We start from the raw sequence: 15,792 nt of genomic DNA on the forward strand, positions 1-15,792 counted from the left end.
TAATATGTGGTTTCCAACTTAAAGTTTCGTCGAATGTTATGCCTAAATATTTTATCTTTGTACTTCGTTTTAAAAACTTTGTGCCGAATTTTAAGGCAGGTATGTTAGTGTGAATAGGCTTTTTGGAAAAAATAATATATTGTGTCTTGTCAGCTGAAAAATAGAATCCACTCCTATTAGACCACCTTTCGATTTTATTTAGTTCTTCTTGTAAAAGTTTGACCATCGAGTTAATATTTTTTCCTTTGATAAACATTATCATATCATCAGCATATAATCTAGCCTGTGCAGGTCTCTTGAGATTTTTAATAACATCATTCATTGCAATTAAAAAAAGTGTAGGGGTAATTACAGATCCTTGTGGTGTTCCATTGTCTTGAGACTTAATACTAGAAATTTCTCCATTACTACGTACTGAAAATTTGCGTTCATGTAGAAAGTTATTCAAAAATGCCAACATGTTTCCTTGAATTCCCCAAGTCTGCAGCTTTGTTAATATTCTGTGTCGCCATGCTAAGTCAAATGCTTTGTGGATGTCAAAGTAAACAGCTACGCATTTCTGTTTGTTACAGAAGGCTTCATTAATTTGACTTTATAAATGTAAAACATTGTCTATAGTAGATCTCAAAGGACGAAATCCAGCTTGTTCCGGTATAAGTAAATTGTGATGTTCCAAATGTCTAGCAGTTTGCAAATAGAACATGTATGTGATATTTTCCTATATGATTCTGTAGCCGGTTTGTTAGGTTTTAGTATAGGGATGACAATAGCTTGTCTCCATAAGTCAGGAAATTTTTGTTTACACCAGATTGTATTAAAAAGATTCAATAGAAAGTCTAAAGCTTCGTTAGGTAACTGTTTTAAGAATATTGCGGGTATGTCATCTGGACCTGGTGATGTGTCTTTTAACATTTGGACTGTTTCTAATAGTTCTGTTTTATTAATTGGAGTATTTATATCATCGTTATTGGCTATAATTTCTATTGGATTTGCTTCTTCTTCTTCCCGATATCGTAAAAAAGTATTGCTGTAATTTTCATTTGTAGATTCTTGTCTGTATGTTTCAGCTAATTCTTCTACAATTTTTTTGTTTTCATTAATTATGTTTCCATTTCGTTCTAGGTATTTTATTCTATTTTGTGTACTGACGTCAGAAATCTTCTTAACTTTTTTCCATGCTGATGACATGTTTTGTATTCCTGTTAATACTTTGAACGTATTTTTTCCAAGACTCTTTTTTAGATCTGGTAGTAATTAATTTTGCATATGCCCTTTTTTTCTTTAGCTCTATTAAGTTCTCATTGGTTTTATGTCTTTTGAAAATATTTAAAGCTTTTTTACTTTGTTTTATTGCCAATTTACACTTTTCATTCCACCAGGGAACAACTTTGTTTTTTGTTATATACTTTGTTTTTCCCATTGCAATTGTGGCGGCTTCAGTGATTAAGTTATTAAACAATTTTAAAGTTAAGTTTATGTCTTCTTCAATTATAGGGATATTCGGTATTTCTTCAGTAATTTTTGTTTTAAAAATGTTCCAGTTTTCTTGCTTAATTTTCCACTTTTGCAAAGGATTGGTTTTTGTTGTGGGGTTGGAAATTTTTGTTACTATTATTGGATAATGATCACTTCCATATAAATCGTCTACGGTTTGCCATGTGTGATTTAGTAACGTCGATGGGTCAGAAATAGACAAGTCAACAGCTGAAAAATTTCCAGTAGTTGCGTCGAAACGAGTTTTAGCTCCGTCGTTCATTATTGTTAAATTCATGCTATTGATTACGTTTGCTAATGCCTTTCCATTTTTAGTTGTTTTTTCGGAACCCCATAGAAGATTATGGTTGTTAAAGTCCCCAAGAATTAATTTTGGTGATGGAATTTGCATAATTAAGTCGGAAAGTTCATTTCCTTAGATATTTTGGCTCGGGGGAATATAAACGTTACATATGTTCATTTTTTGATTAGAACCTATTGTTACTGTTACTGCTATTGCTTCTAAGTTTGTTTTAATTGTGATTCTGTTTACTTGTAAATCGGTTTTAGCATATATCGCAACACCGCCACTAGCATGATTTGTTTGTATATATTTTGATAGTAAACATTATAGGTATGACCTCAAGTTATACGCATTGTTGAATTTAAAATTAGTTTTTTGAAGACATATAATATCAGGTGAATATTTCCTAATAAGTATCTGAAATAAGGGTAGGCGGGTGTGAAAACTGTTTAAGTTCCACTGTAAAATATTATTATACATGAATTTATTTTTATTTAAATAATTAGTTTTGAGATTGTCAATAAAATTGGTTATCTTTTGGGGCAATTCTCGAAATTCTAATGAGGGTTTATCTTTCGACTTCAACTTTTTCTTTGGAACTTTTGGAACAGGTGTTGGAAAGTAAGATTTTGGTTCTGAGGAATTAGTAATATCTGTTGTATCTTCTGGGCTAGGTGTTGCAATTTCAGATAAATTTCATTTGGAGGTCTTAGGTTTAGTTATCGGAGTTGTTTGAAATTCAAAAGAAGCGGGTATGTCGGGATTGGGCTCATTAAATGTAGGAGTAATTGGTGTTTGTTTACATATCATTTCAGGGTTAGTAGTATTTGATATAGATTCACCTACATTATCGCTGTCTAAGGAATGGTTTAGAGAGGAACTTTCTTATTGTGATCTAGTATATGAAGAAGTTGAAGTTTGGAGTTGAAGGCCGGCACATTGAGATGCAAAATGTCCTGGTTGCTTGCACTTATAGCATAATGAATCTGTTGTAAGAAATATGCGATATTTTAAGTTATCATGATTAATTTCTAGTGTATCGGGAATTTGGAAACTATCTTCTGGAGGAGATATGTACATCTGCCTTCGAAAACTAAGTATGTGACTATACGCTGGATCGGTTGCTCCAATTCGTAAGAATGTAAGGGGTGACATTAGCTGTAATCCAATGATTTTTAACTCGGTTTCCAATAAATTATGTGGAATTGTGGGACTTATGTTGGATAGAACAAGTCTTTGTAACGGGGTAACTAGCTTTCGTACTGGTATTACTGTGTTATTAATCTTAATAGAATTATGTTCTTTTAAAAATTTGTCTACAGCTGATTTACTTGATAAGTATACACAAACACGATTGTTTAAAATTCTGGATGAAAAAATTATGTTTTTTTGGATCTACAAGTGGTCCCAGTTCTAGTAAATAATCTTGTAATTTGAAGCCCTCTATTGCAGAAAAGATAATTGCCTGATCTTTGCTAGGAAAAGTTGTTGGTGAGTGAATCAATGCTGTGGAGTATTTTTTAGTGTTTGGTGAGTTCTCAGTCTCAATAATAACATTGCCGCTATTACTATTCATTTTCGTCGTTTTCGATTATTCGGTTTCATCAATTCGGCTGAGTACGGATCTGTTTTAGTTGCTTTGACGAGCAACCAGATTTTGATAATTGTTCTTTTTCTTTTAACCAAATTGTTAGGTTAGTTAGGACAATAATTTATTCAGTTTATTATCATGCAATCAAAGAACATCAAAGTTTTCTTTACTTACGTATGATTTCCTGCACTTAAACAATCACTATAATTACTTTAGTGATAATTTTAACTTGTTAATTATCGGTTTTTACTCTCTTATTCATATTTCTTTTACCTAATTTAAAATGAATTCACACAGGCAACATATTCAAGATTTTAACATAAAATATTTATAAAATAATAATTTCCGTAACGTAGCTGGCATCTATAAGTACCATTGTACTTGTAGATACCAGATACTTGATTAGTACTCTATTTATACGAGGTTTATTGGTATAAACTCCAACATTAATTTTTTAGGAATAAAAAAAAATCTGCATATTATTATATGTCTTGACATTGACAATGTAAACTTATGGAACATTATTCAAAACTGTCCAGCATTTACACAAAATTGTAGTATAATCTGGCAGTCAGAATGGAGTAGTCATACCATTGAAACAGTACCAAATACTTTATTAAACAGGTAGGAATTAATTTAGGATAAGGTAGGGTGCATTTTATATTTGAATGCCTTTAATTATAATACTAATTTATGCCATGGATTATTATATTTCCCCCTCAGAAGAGGCTTAAATTATTGACGAACTTATTGTTTTTATTTGACCATTGTCGTCTATTATAGCATTTTAAAATCTGAAAAATGTGCTAAGACAATCAAATTTGGGAAAATCGATAAAATGGCAGCGTCTCAATAGCGACCTCACCTTCGTGTGGGGGGCTGCTCCACTAATCGAATTCATTTCGTAGCTTTCTGTAAAGATGGGTATTCACTATATTCGCGAACCTTTTGCGCTCCACCATTCTGCTCCACATAATAGATACGCAAGCTCAGTCTGTTCGTGGACGCAAGAAAGATATCACGAAATGCGTACGTGTCGTATATCACGCTCAAGGCTTTGGTAAATGGAGTTGTTGGAAGAAAAATATTTAAATCTAATTAGGTTGTACCCAAACTATCCCTAGGATAAGGATTTCAAAAATAAAAATTTAAAAGAAGACGGCTGAGTGGAAATCAAAAGAGGTATGGACATGCAAATAGGCATAAATACGGTAAAAATTCTGCTTTCGGGATTTCTAAGAGAGAAATCAAAACAAAAACGGCAGTGTGACTGGGAAAGGTAGGTAACTGGAGAATTATTAATTGGTACAAAATAAAACACTGCAGACGAGCAAGAGCGAAAAGGGCTTTTAATATAGTATTCGAAAAGTTATGAAATAAAGTATTCACTACACTAGCAACTAATGATGACTACATGTTTACTCAAAGGTTCGTTGAAAACTGTGGAGCGCATAAGGAGGTGGCGTGTTTCGTATATAGAGCGCATGTCGTATCCATTGAAGCAGTTAGAGGATCGCAGAGCGTGCGAACATAGTGGAGACTCACCTTTACAAGTAAAATTAATTTTATTATTAATATTAGTACATACTTATCATTTACAGTAGACTGTACTCAGTTAAGATTAATATTGGCGACAAGTTCTTCTTCTTCTTCCTATGCCGTCCCCATTAACGGAGGTTGGCGACCACATTTTTAAAGGCTTCTCTATCTTTTGCAACGTGGAATAATTCGTCTACAGTCATGTTTGTCCAGTATCGAATATTTCGCAGCCATGACTTCCTCTTTCTACCTATTCCCTTTTTGCCATCGACTCTACCCTGCATGGTGACCTGCAGAAGACTATATTTATTATTTCTTAGTATGTGTCCAAGGTATGCAGTCTTGCGTACTTTTATCGTTCTCAACAATTTTTTGTCTCGACCCATTCTTCTCAGCACTTCCTCATTGGTGACCCTGGCAGTCCATGGGATTCTCAACATTCTCCGGTATATCCAAAGTTCAAAGGCTTCAATATTTTTAACTATTTGCGCTTTTAGTGTCCATGTTTCTACCCCGTACAATAGTTGCGACCAGACGTAACATTCAACAAACCTCAGTCTCAGCGCAATATTCAGATTTTTGTCACAGAACAATTGTTTGAATTTTAAGAACGCTGCCCTTGCCATTTCTATTCGTACCCGGATCTCTTGGTCTGGATCTAATTCTGTGTTGATGTAAGCTCCCAGATATTTATATTTTGTCACTCTCTCTATTTGCTGTCCACCAAGAGTTAGTTGTTCATTATTTATTGGACTCCTTGATACTATCATAAATTTGGTCTTATCTGTTACGTCTATTAATTTGACGTAAGACGTAACTTGTCTGGCGACAAGTTACGTCTATTAATTAAAAATATTAGGGATTATTTGGTGTTTGTGTATTTGTTCTGGCTAGGTTTCACTAACTTTTGTCTTATTTACTTAAAGTTCGCGCTCTCTCGAATTCATGCCTGTACAAATTGGTCATTACCATTGCACAAAAATAAAAATCTAGGGGAGTTAAGTCTGGTGATCAAGGGAGTCATTTTATTGCACCATGTGTACTATTAAACCAGGACACTCCACTGCGCTCCAATGCTCCAGACCCTAAGCACTTAATTCCGATAGGTGCACAATATTAGCCAAATGCTCTTTATCTGGGAATCCTGAGTAATAGAACTCCAACACAGTTCAGTAACCAATTCAAAATCCAGGCTAGCGTGAGAAGTTGTTGTCCTCTAGTGACTTATCTGCGGAATCTTGACTCTCTTGGAGACATGTTGTGCATGGGACGACATCTTCCTTATTTCGATGCCATTTTGATGTTGTTCTCGTCTAACACGGATTCTTCGATTGGTCTGTCCGATTTACCATTTGTTACAGTCTCCGCATGAAATCTCGTATTTTCCTTGATTTTCTAACGATATTTTTGATAAAATAGTTGAGCTGTCGGTATTAAATATCGTTTTTATTTTGTGTCTTCTTAGTACTCATCCTATTTTCTCTGCTGTGCCCTTTACCTATAGTAAAATGGTTTTTCGGTTTTTCATCGTCTGTTGGTTCCTTAATTCTTCTTTGAGAATTCTAAGCTTTTTTGATGGTATATGTTAAGAAGCCGTTGTTTCTTAACGCTGTTTTTACATTATGAATCTCTTTATTTTGATGCCCTTCGTCTGTTAGTCTTTTAGATCCTGTAATTAGGGTTTTATTGACCTAATGTAATTGTGTGGGATGGTAATGTGAATCTGCGTATAGAATCTGTCAATATGTGTTGGTTTTTGGTTTGTACTGTTTATCCTATGTGTCCGTCCTCCTTCTTTATTATTAAAGCATCTAAAAATGGTGGTTGTATATTTTATATAATATATTTGGTGGTTTAAATGATTTAAAATTTGCTTGAATTAGATTAAAAATTCTTTTTCCTTTTGTATATTTTTACTTTTTGAATAAACAGTAACAAATAGATTACTATTCTAGCTTTTTATATCGTGAAGATAATTTTTATGTTGAAATAATGTTATTTACTCTTTCTTTACATATCAGCTTCAATTTTAATTTGATACTGTTTTTGATACGTTTAAACTATATCAAAATACCTACTAAAAATACTAAAATTATATTACTATATATATATATATATATATATATATATATATATATATATATATATATATATATATATATATATATATATATAAGCGAGGTGTCTACAGCCTCTGTTGCTTCTCGCATTTCGACCACCATCGTTTTCTGTCCATCCATTCGTCTTCTTTAATAGCTCTATCTCTTATTATGTGCCGTATATCTTCTTCCCAGGCATCTGAAGGCCTTTCCCTTCTTCCGCTTTGTTGTCGTATGTAATTTAAAGCTTTCTTTGGCCATCTATCTTTATTCATTCGCTTCACGTGACCATACTACTCTAGTTGTCTCGTTTCAATTTTGTTCACACTAGAACATACAGTATTTGTCCTCCTTCTAATATCTTCATTCCTGATATGATCTTTTTTGGATACACTACACGCTTTCCTTAGAAAATTAATTTCTACTACTTCTATTTTTTTTCCATCTTTTTTCAAAATATACCAAACTTCTGCCTCATAAGTCATATTAGGCTCTACCAAGGTTTGATAGATTGTGGATTTCGTTTATCGTCTAATGTCTTGTAGAGAATTTAGAATGTTTACCGTTTATTTCCCTGCTGCGTTCTATTTTCGATGTCTCTTTTGGTAGTTCCTTCTTTAGATATTATAGATCCGAGATATTTCTATTCATTGCTTGTTCACATGTTTTTGTGTTCCTAATTTCTAACTCTGAATCTTCTTCATCATCTACTATTTTAAGATACTCTTTCTTTAGTTTTCTAAACATGTAGTCCATGTCTTCCTTATCATTCGCTACGACTACCTGATCATCTGCGAAAAATAAAGTTGTTAGACATTTACCACTGCCTATGTCTATTCCCATTCCGGATACTTGTTTCCTCCACTGCTCTAGAGATAATTAAATATATATTTTAAATAAGGTCGGAGATAGACAACATCCTTGTTTAAGCCCCTTTATTATTAAAAATGATTCAGATATAAAGTTTCCTTCTTTAACGACACTTCTTGCAATTTTGTATATATTTGCGATAGCATCCACATATTTTCTACTGAGACCTACTTTCGTCAATGTTCAAAACAGTTTTTTCAAAGGTACCGTTTTGTATGTCTTTTTTAAATCTACAAACAATAGGTGGGTAGATAGATTCCTTGCCTTTCGTTTTTCGATTACCGGCTGCAGAACGAATATACCATTAGTGCGCGATCTTCCTGCACGAAATCTATTTTGTTCTTCTATGTCTTCGTATTCTGATTCTATTCTGTCTTTTAATATTCGACCGTACAACCTCTCCACTGAGCTTATAACAGTTATTCCCTTAGAGCATTCCCTTATAATTAGAGCATTTGCGTTTATCCTATTTCTTGAATATTAAGCTGATGTATTTAACATTTCAATCATCAGGGATATTGTGTTCTTTTTAGCATTTAGTAAATGGTTGAACCAACATCTTATGTAATATATTTCGTTCATACTTTACCAACTCAATTGGGATGTCTCCAGGTCCTGCTGCTTTACCATTTTTCGATATTTTGTGGGCATCGCTTAACTCTCCGGTTATTATCTCAATTATTTGTGTATGTTCGGATATTTCTTCCATTTCTATCTCTTGGAATTTACATCTATCCTCTGCCAGTAAGACCTCATAATGGTGTTTCCACTGTTTCAGATCTATTAACAACTGTAAGTTAGATTTTTTCTTTTCTTCCCACCGGAGAGAATTTATCACCTTCCACGCCTGCCCAACACTTGTTCCACCCATATACTTATCCACCTTTGCACATCTTTAATCCCATATCTTGTTTTTACTTTTCACTACTTCTCTATTTACATCTCGATTAAATTTTTTATGTCCCTTGTAATCTTCCTTCTTTTTCGTTGACGTCCATTTGTGATAAGCAGTTTTCTTCTTGTTTACTAACGTTTGCATATTCTCCGACTACCATTCTTACTTTTTTGTTTCATGTTTTCCTTTATACTCCAAAGCTTCACTTGCAGCCTCATAAATGCATTTTTTAAGTTGGTGGTATAATTCTCCCGCTTATTTTCTCGATATACATTTTATAATTTTGACCCCAGTTGTAATTTGTAAAGAAATTTCGTTGAATCTACTATTATAAATTTTATTATGTTATAATATTATAATAGTATAATACTAAAATAATAAAAACGTAATCTAGTTTGTCTCTGCTTTTTTAATTTCGCTATATTTATTTCAGGAACATATCAATTGATGAAGGATGTCTTGATATTCCTGGTCAAAGTTTCTCATTTTTTTACAATGCTACCCAATCTTTAATAAATACGCCATCCAGATATATTTCCTTTATAAAATTGTATGGAAAACTATTCACAGAGAAAATCGACGGTATTAAATCAAAACAAAGAAAGCTCAAAGTAAGTAAAATTGTCGTTGATATACTTATTAAATTTGCTCTTTTAATCACCTAAAAAATATTTAAATTTAATTGAAAATTAATAAATATTTGTGTAAGAGCTCCGTTCTTAACGGAGCTCTTACACAATAACTTAATTTCTGAATCCCTCTATCAGCTTGTACAAATCCAATGGATGGCTTTCAAAATTAATTTGCTTCTTCGGGATACTGAAGAAGCAGACAAATTTTGCCAAAGCTAGATATTAACATAAAGTTTCTCTCATTCTGTCCTAAACCAATGACTAGAACCTTAAAATAAAATTTTCGTTCATATTTTTAGATATATTTCTATATTTTAGAAACAGGCGATTTTTACAAGCCCATTTTAAATTTTGAATAGTCATCAATTGGTATATATTGTGGGCTTAGGATCACAAAATTGTATTTCAGAAATGACTATTTTTCAGCAAAGCGTATTTTTAAGGTTTTTTTTAAAATGATTTGCATTTTGTAATGACCTGTAGGTTATTCTCAAATGTTTTGTTCCGATTTGTTAATTAACAGTAATACAATCATGCGTAACAATGGATGAATTGTGTTCTCAAAATAACAAAAATTAGAAAAAGTAGCAGCAATACATTTTTGTCTACCTGGACTGAAAAGTCTAAAGACTTACTGTTCGGTATCAGTAATTTATTTGTAATTCCTTGTTGCTGTAGCATTATAATCTAATTTCACAACTGAGGGTTACCAAATTTTTTAAATAAAATCACAAAATAGAAATAATGGGCCGTAATAAACAGTTTTATTAATGTATCATTTGTTTTTTTTTTATTAAACAACTTTCAAAACATTTTCATACATTAATCTTAATTATATCAATTACTGTGCCCATCTGATTGATTGTTCTTATTGTTGGTGAGCAAAGACTTATAGAAGAGATGATACTGGGAAGGAATTATACCTTTATTGTACAGCTCTTCTAAATCCTTATATTGTTTCTCTTTTATTTTCCATGATCCTTTTATGCCGTAGTTAAGTTTGGCGTGGAAAATTTCCTAGTTTCCTTTCGGGTAACCTCAATAGATACGCAATTTTCATTTTGCTTGTTGTATTTAAAAAAATATAATATTTTTATTATTGTCTTTTCTGTACTGTAGCCATGTTAATTATATTCAATTTATACTACGACCATGAATGTCGACTTGTCTATTTTTTATTATAATTGAGCCAACAATTTTGAAGTTATAAATATTTTCCTGTCCAATCTCGTGTACATTTTAATTTCTTTGACGTCATTTTTACAAGGGAGTACCACCCCGTGGGGTCAAATATGTCAACATTTTTTTATTCTGTCTCAATATGTCCATGGACTGAGTCGTACTTATCATCGATTGGCCAGACTCAAAAAAAGCTATGATTATTTTTGGAATCTCTAATGTCTGAACAGCATAAATCAACAGAGCAGATACATTTACATTATATTTTGATTACCACACGTGTCACTCTTTAAAACAAACTCTTAATCATCGCAATTTTTTGTAGATATTATAAGGACAAGATAGATGACACTTTAATCGAACCTCTACCAGCCACTCCCTTATGCCACATGTAATTAGTAGCGTTTCTGGTCCTGACATCGTAAACATTAAAATTTTACACGGCCAGTCGTCTTTTGTAAAATATTGCTTAAGTATTTGTGAAAGGGCCTCCAGATCAAATTGAACAAAATTTATTTTGTTTGCAAACGCATCCGCCAATTCTTTTGCATCATTTTTCCTGTTGATATGTTGTTCATAATTCTCATGCAGTTCTGTCTTTTCATCTTCAGTTGCATTTTGATATCTAAATTATATAACACACATGTCTTTTCTTGAGAATTAAAACTTTAAATAAAAGTCATTGGGAAAAATTTGTGTATACAACCACGATTTCTCAAGCACTATCTTCTCTTTGTTGCATTTTTGAAAAAAACAATCATACATTTTTTGTACGCTAAGGTCCTGTCTGTAGATAGATCTAATAGATAGTTAGCAGACTGTAGGAGATCTAATATGGCTTCTGATAAATTCTCTAGCGTTTTCAGATCTTGTGACTTCAGGGGAATGACCTCTTTTATTAGTCTGAACAACATGACAATCCGATCTATTTTTCAGTATATTTAGCAAAGGTTTGTGATATGTTGAATGTGGCAAGAAAAAATTCCTAACAAACTTGGATTTTATCACCCTCTTTTACTAAATAATACTATTGGGTATTTGAGCGTCGTTTGACGAAACAGAAGCACAGGTATGTATCCAGGGACATATCACTGATGCGTTTACGATAACGCAAGGACTGAAACAAGGCGACGGACTAGCTCCAACGCTCTTTAATCTTGTTCTGGAATATGTAATTAGACGGTTGACGGTGAGCGGAAATAACATACTTACAAACAAGTCTACCCAATTAGCAGCATATGCAGATGACATAAACATAATGAGCAGAACAATGAATGCAGCGGAAGAAACCTACGTTGAGTTGAAACAGAGTGCAGAAGCACTAGGGCTAGCAATAAATACAAATAAAACAAAACTACTCATACAAACCAGATCAAATAGACCGGTGCAACAACACTTTATTGACGATATAGAACATGTAAATAGATTCACATACCTAGGAATGGATCTGGTCGCAAGCAATGAAGAAGAACCGGAAATAAATAGAAGGCTTGTGCTGGCAAATAAAGCCTATTTCGCGATGGGCCACATATTCAAATCGCGAGACGTACACCGGAAAACAAAACTCCGGGTCTATAAAACAATAATCAGGCCCATAGTAAGTTATGGTTGCGAAACATGGGTGGTGACACAGAAATCTGCCAATGCATTAGATGTGTTTGAAAGAAAAATATTACGTAGGATCCTGGGCCCAATAAGTGAAAACAACAACTGGCGAATTAGGTACAATAGAGAAATATACGAGCAATATAGCGAACCACCTCTAGCACAACATACTAAACTGCAGAGATTACGATGGGCAGGGCACGTGGTCCGCATGCATGAGAATAGAATCCCCAGAAAATTATTAAATGCAAGAATGCAGGGAAAAAGACCTGTTGGAAGACCTAAAAAGAGATGGGAAGATGAAGTCGATGAGGATGCCAGGAACTGCCTGGGAACGCGTTCATGATAAAGAACAGCGGTAAATAGAGATGGTTGGAGAAGCCTGTTGAAGGAGGCCAAGGCCCGATTTGGGCTGTAGCGCCATTGGATGGATGGCTTTGAGCGTCGTTAATTCTCAATATTTCTTGTAACTGAACTTTTTGGTTTAACTTCAACTAAAGAAGAAATATACTGTTTTTGCTTTTCAAGATTTCCAAGGTCATTTCAAAATGAACAGTGATAACGCTGCCTAAATTTTTCATTACGTTTACTTTTACATTTTTTGGAGCATGTAGAACAATCCTTTAGTATTACACGCCTCGCAGTAACATTTTTGCCTCGTATAGAAATATAAGACTTATCAGTCTGTATTAACCTCTTACATATTATTCATCTAAGTACTTGGATTAACCTTTTTGTTTTCTTTTACGTTGCGAACCGACACTACCATTAGTGGTACCCACTGCATTCATATTCGGCTTTAATATAATGCTTCCTTTATTCCTCACGTCTGTTTTAGGTGTCGGTTTAGCTAAAAATGATATCCTCACATTACTCATATCCTGATACATCAGATTCACTAGTAGAAACATGTGAGGCACTATTTGAATATGTCACTTGTGAGGAGAGCGGTAAATTATGAATATTTTTTTTATCATCTCGTACAGAATTATTAAGAGCTAACACAACTAACTTCTTCCGTCTTGAATCCATTATTGCTTAATAATAAAATTATAAAACAGATCTCTACAAAAATTAACTTAAAACTGATTCACGTGTTTACGCCAACATAACAGGAAAAAGAACGGGCCACGCTGCCAAATATAGGAAATAAATTATCAAATCCACTGTCACCACCTGTAACCGTTCAGTGTAATAAAATTTGTGCTATAAAAATTTAACTCAATATTATCTTATTTATGGTACAAAAACATAGTATCACAGAAATGTAACACCACTTACATTTCTGTGACACCAAAGGATTGGTAAGAAATGTAGTGAAGAAAACTCCTTACTGGGGTTTGAGGTGTTTGGAGAAATATAGTTATGTGTCACTCAAAAGAACTCACTAAGGTAAGTTCAATGGTGTGGACATGTCCTAACGGAAACAACTTAGTTACATTTTTGTGTCCCTAAGCCGTCGATATGTGTTAGACATTATGTCCTTAGTGTTGGCCTAATGACGTAATCGACGATTTTTTGAAATAGAAACCAAGGTCACGAGATGTCTTATTTAAAAGGTCTCCCACTCGTTTTTGCAACGATGTTTTGTTTAAATATTAATTCCTACAGAGCTAACCAAAATTATGTGCTTAAGTATGACGCAAAAGTATGGAATAAATTCATTATTTCAGAAGCAGACGACTTTAATGTTAGTGTTAGCGTAATGACGTAATCGACGAATTTTTTAAATAGAAACCAAGGTCACGAGATGCCTTATTTAAAAGGTCTCCTACTCGTTTTTGCAACGATGTTCTGTGTAAATACTTATTCCTACAGGGTTATACAAAATTATGTGCTTAAGTATGATGCAAAAATATGGAATAAATTCATTATTTCAGAAGCAGACGACTTTTAAAGAATCTTAAAATACATTAATTTTAATTTTTGAATGGCCATCAATTGCTTTATTATGTGTTAGACATTATATCATTAGTGTTGAGGTAATGACGGGTATTATAAGAAATATTTAAAGTAACGACCGTCAACAATGATATAATGGGAAAGCCGGGCAATAAATTATTTCCTAACGTTTTCGATGACTTCAGAATTTATTTCTGCAATTTTGGTTCTGATGTGGTCCTTCAACTCTTTTACATTATTCAGTCCACTTTAATACACTTTGGTATTTAAAATCATCTTAAAACAGTCTAGTGGAGTCAAATCTGGATACCTTGGTGGCCATTCGACTGAATCCCCTTTTTCTTATCCATTTATCTGGAAAAACGTAATATTTAAGTAATTTCGTACCTTAACACGGTAGAGTGGATGAACCCTATCCTGTTTACAGCACAAATCATTTCTATTTTGCAAATAGCTGATTTAGCTGTGGCATCAGATAATCAGGAAAAAATGCCAGATAACGAGAAGCAGTTAAGTTTTCCTCAATAAAATATATCCCTATTACATGATTTTTTATAGGCCTGGCGCAAAAATTCACCTTTTTTTTAAATATTATGTCCTATATTTTTTATCCCCATCGTATTTGTATGGGGATTATTTTAAAATAATATATTATTTTATAACTGTATTTATTAGGCTGGGGTGTCCAAACTTACTGAAGCGGAGAGTTTGGTAAAAGACTTAAAACAAGATGCGATTGAAAAGCAAGAAAAACTAGCTGAAAAACAATCCAAAGCTAATTCAGCCTTAGACATGATAAGCAACACCATGAAAAATGCCAACGTTCACAAAGAGGAAATGGAAGTCTTAAAAGGCAAAACTGAAGAGGAAAATGTTCAGTTGGAACGGAGGTACTATTTTTTATTAAATGTTTTAGCCCTTTTTTGACATGACTCTTTTATTATACTATTTTTATATTTTTTAAAATATTTTATTTAGGTACATTTATATTTTAGCATATTTTGGTATTGCTTATGTTTATTTTTAAAAAGTTTAAAAATGTAAAAACTGTAGTTCTTTGACTACACACACTCACACATACACCAAATACACATATATACATACATACCTACACCGTCTTCAGTCGATAGATCCTATACCTGTTTTAAAAATATGTAATTAATTTGGATTTTCATTATTTAAGACCTCTACAGAATATACTATAATATAGTTATTTATTTTTTATTTAAGAATACAAAATGAATAAGCAAATATCAGCTACTAAGGAACGAAAACATAATTTTTCAGTCAGGTGATTTGAAAAATAAAAACCGACTAAAGCACCACAATTATTTTATTTGCATTTTAAACCCTAATAAATACTTTTTTTGTTTAGAAAAAAAGATATAGAGGCAGAACTTGCTGACGTTGAACCTTTAATGGAAGAAGCTAGATCAGCCGTAGGAAATATTAAATCTGAGTCCTTATCAGAAATAAGATCACTGCGAGCTCCTCCAGAAATAATAAGGGATATTTTGGAAGGGGTGTTAAGATTAATGGGAACCCAGGATACTTCTTGGAACAGCATGAAGTCATTCCTCTCAAAAAGAGGTGTAAAAGAGGATATCAGGTGAGTGACGTTTTAATAAGTTGTTGGAAAACAGATAAACTGTTAATATAAATAACATCTTAAATATTATTTACCTTTTCGAAAGTTATTTTCA

At 32.9% G+C, this 15,792-nt stretch overlaps 1 protein-coding gene across 1 annotated transcript in view; it reads left to right on the forward strand.

Annotated features, from left to right (window-relative positions):
* Positions 1 to 15,792, forward strand: part of btv (dynein cytoplasmic heavy chain beethoven) — a 344,345-nt gene that overhangs the window by 244,585 nt on the left and 83,968 nt on the right. The window contains exons 44-46 of the mRNA XM_072524490.1: positions 9,205 to 9,382; positions 14,765 to 14,979; positions 15,465 to 15,698. Coding sequence (XP_072380591.1) covers positions 9,205 to 9,382; positions 14,765 to 14,979; positions 15,465 to 15,698 — 627 coding nt within the window. The remainder of the gene's footprint in view (positions 1 to 9,204; positions 9,383 to 14,764; positions 14,980 to 15,464; positions 15,699 to 15,792) is intronic.

Source organism: Diabrotica undecimpunctata, chromosome 3 (assembly GCF_040954645.1).
Source record: "Diabrotica undecimpunctata isolate CICGRU chromosome 3, icDiaUnde3, whole genome shotgun sequence".
Classification (NCBI taxonomy): Eukaryota; Metazoa; Arthropoda; class Insecta; order Coleoptera; family Chrysomelidae; genus Diabrotica; species Diabrotica undecimpunctata.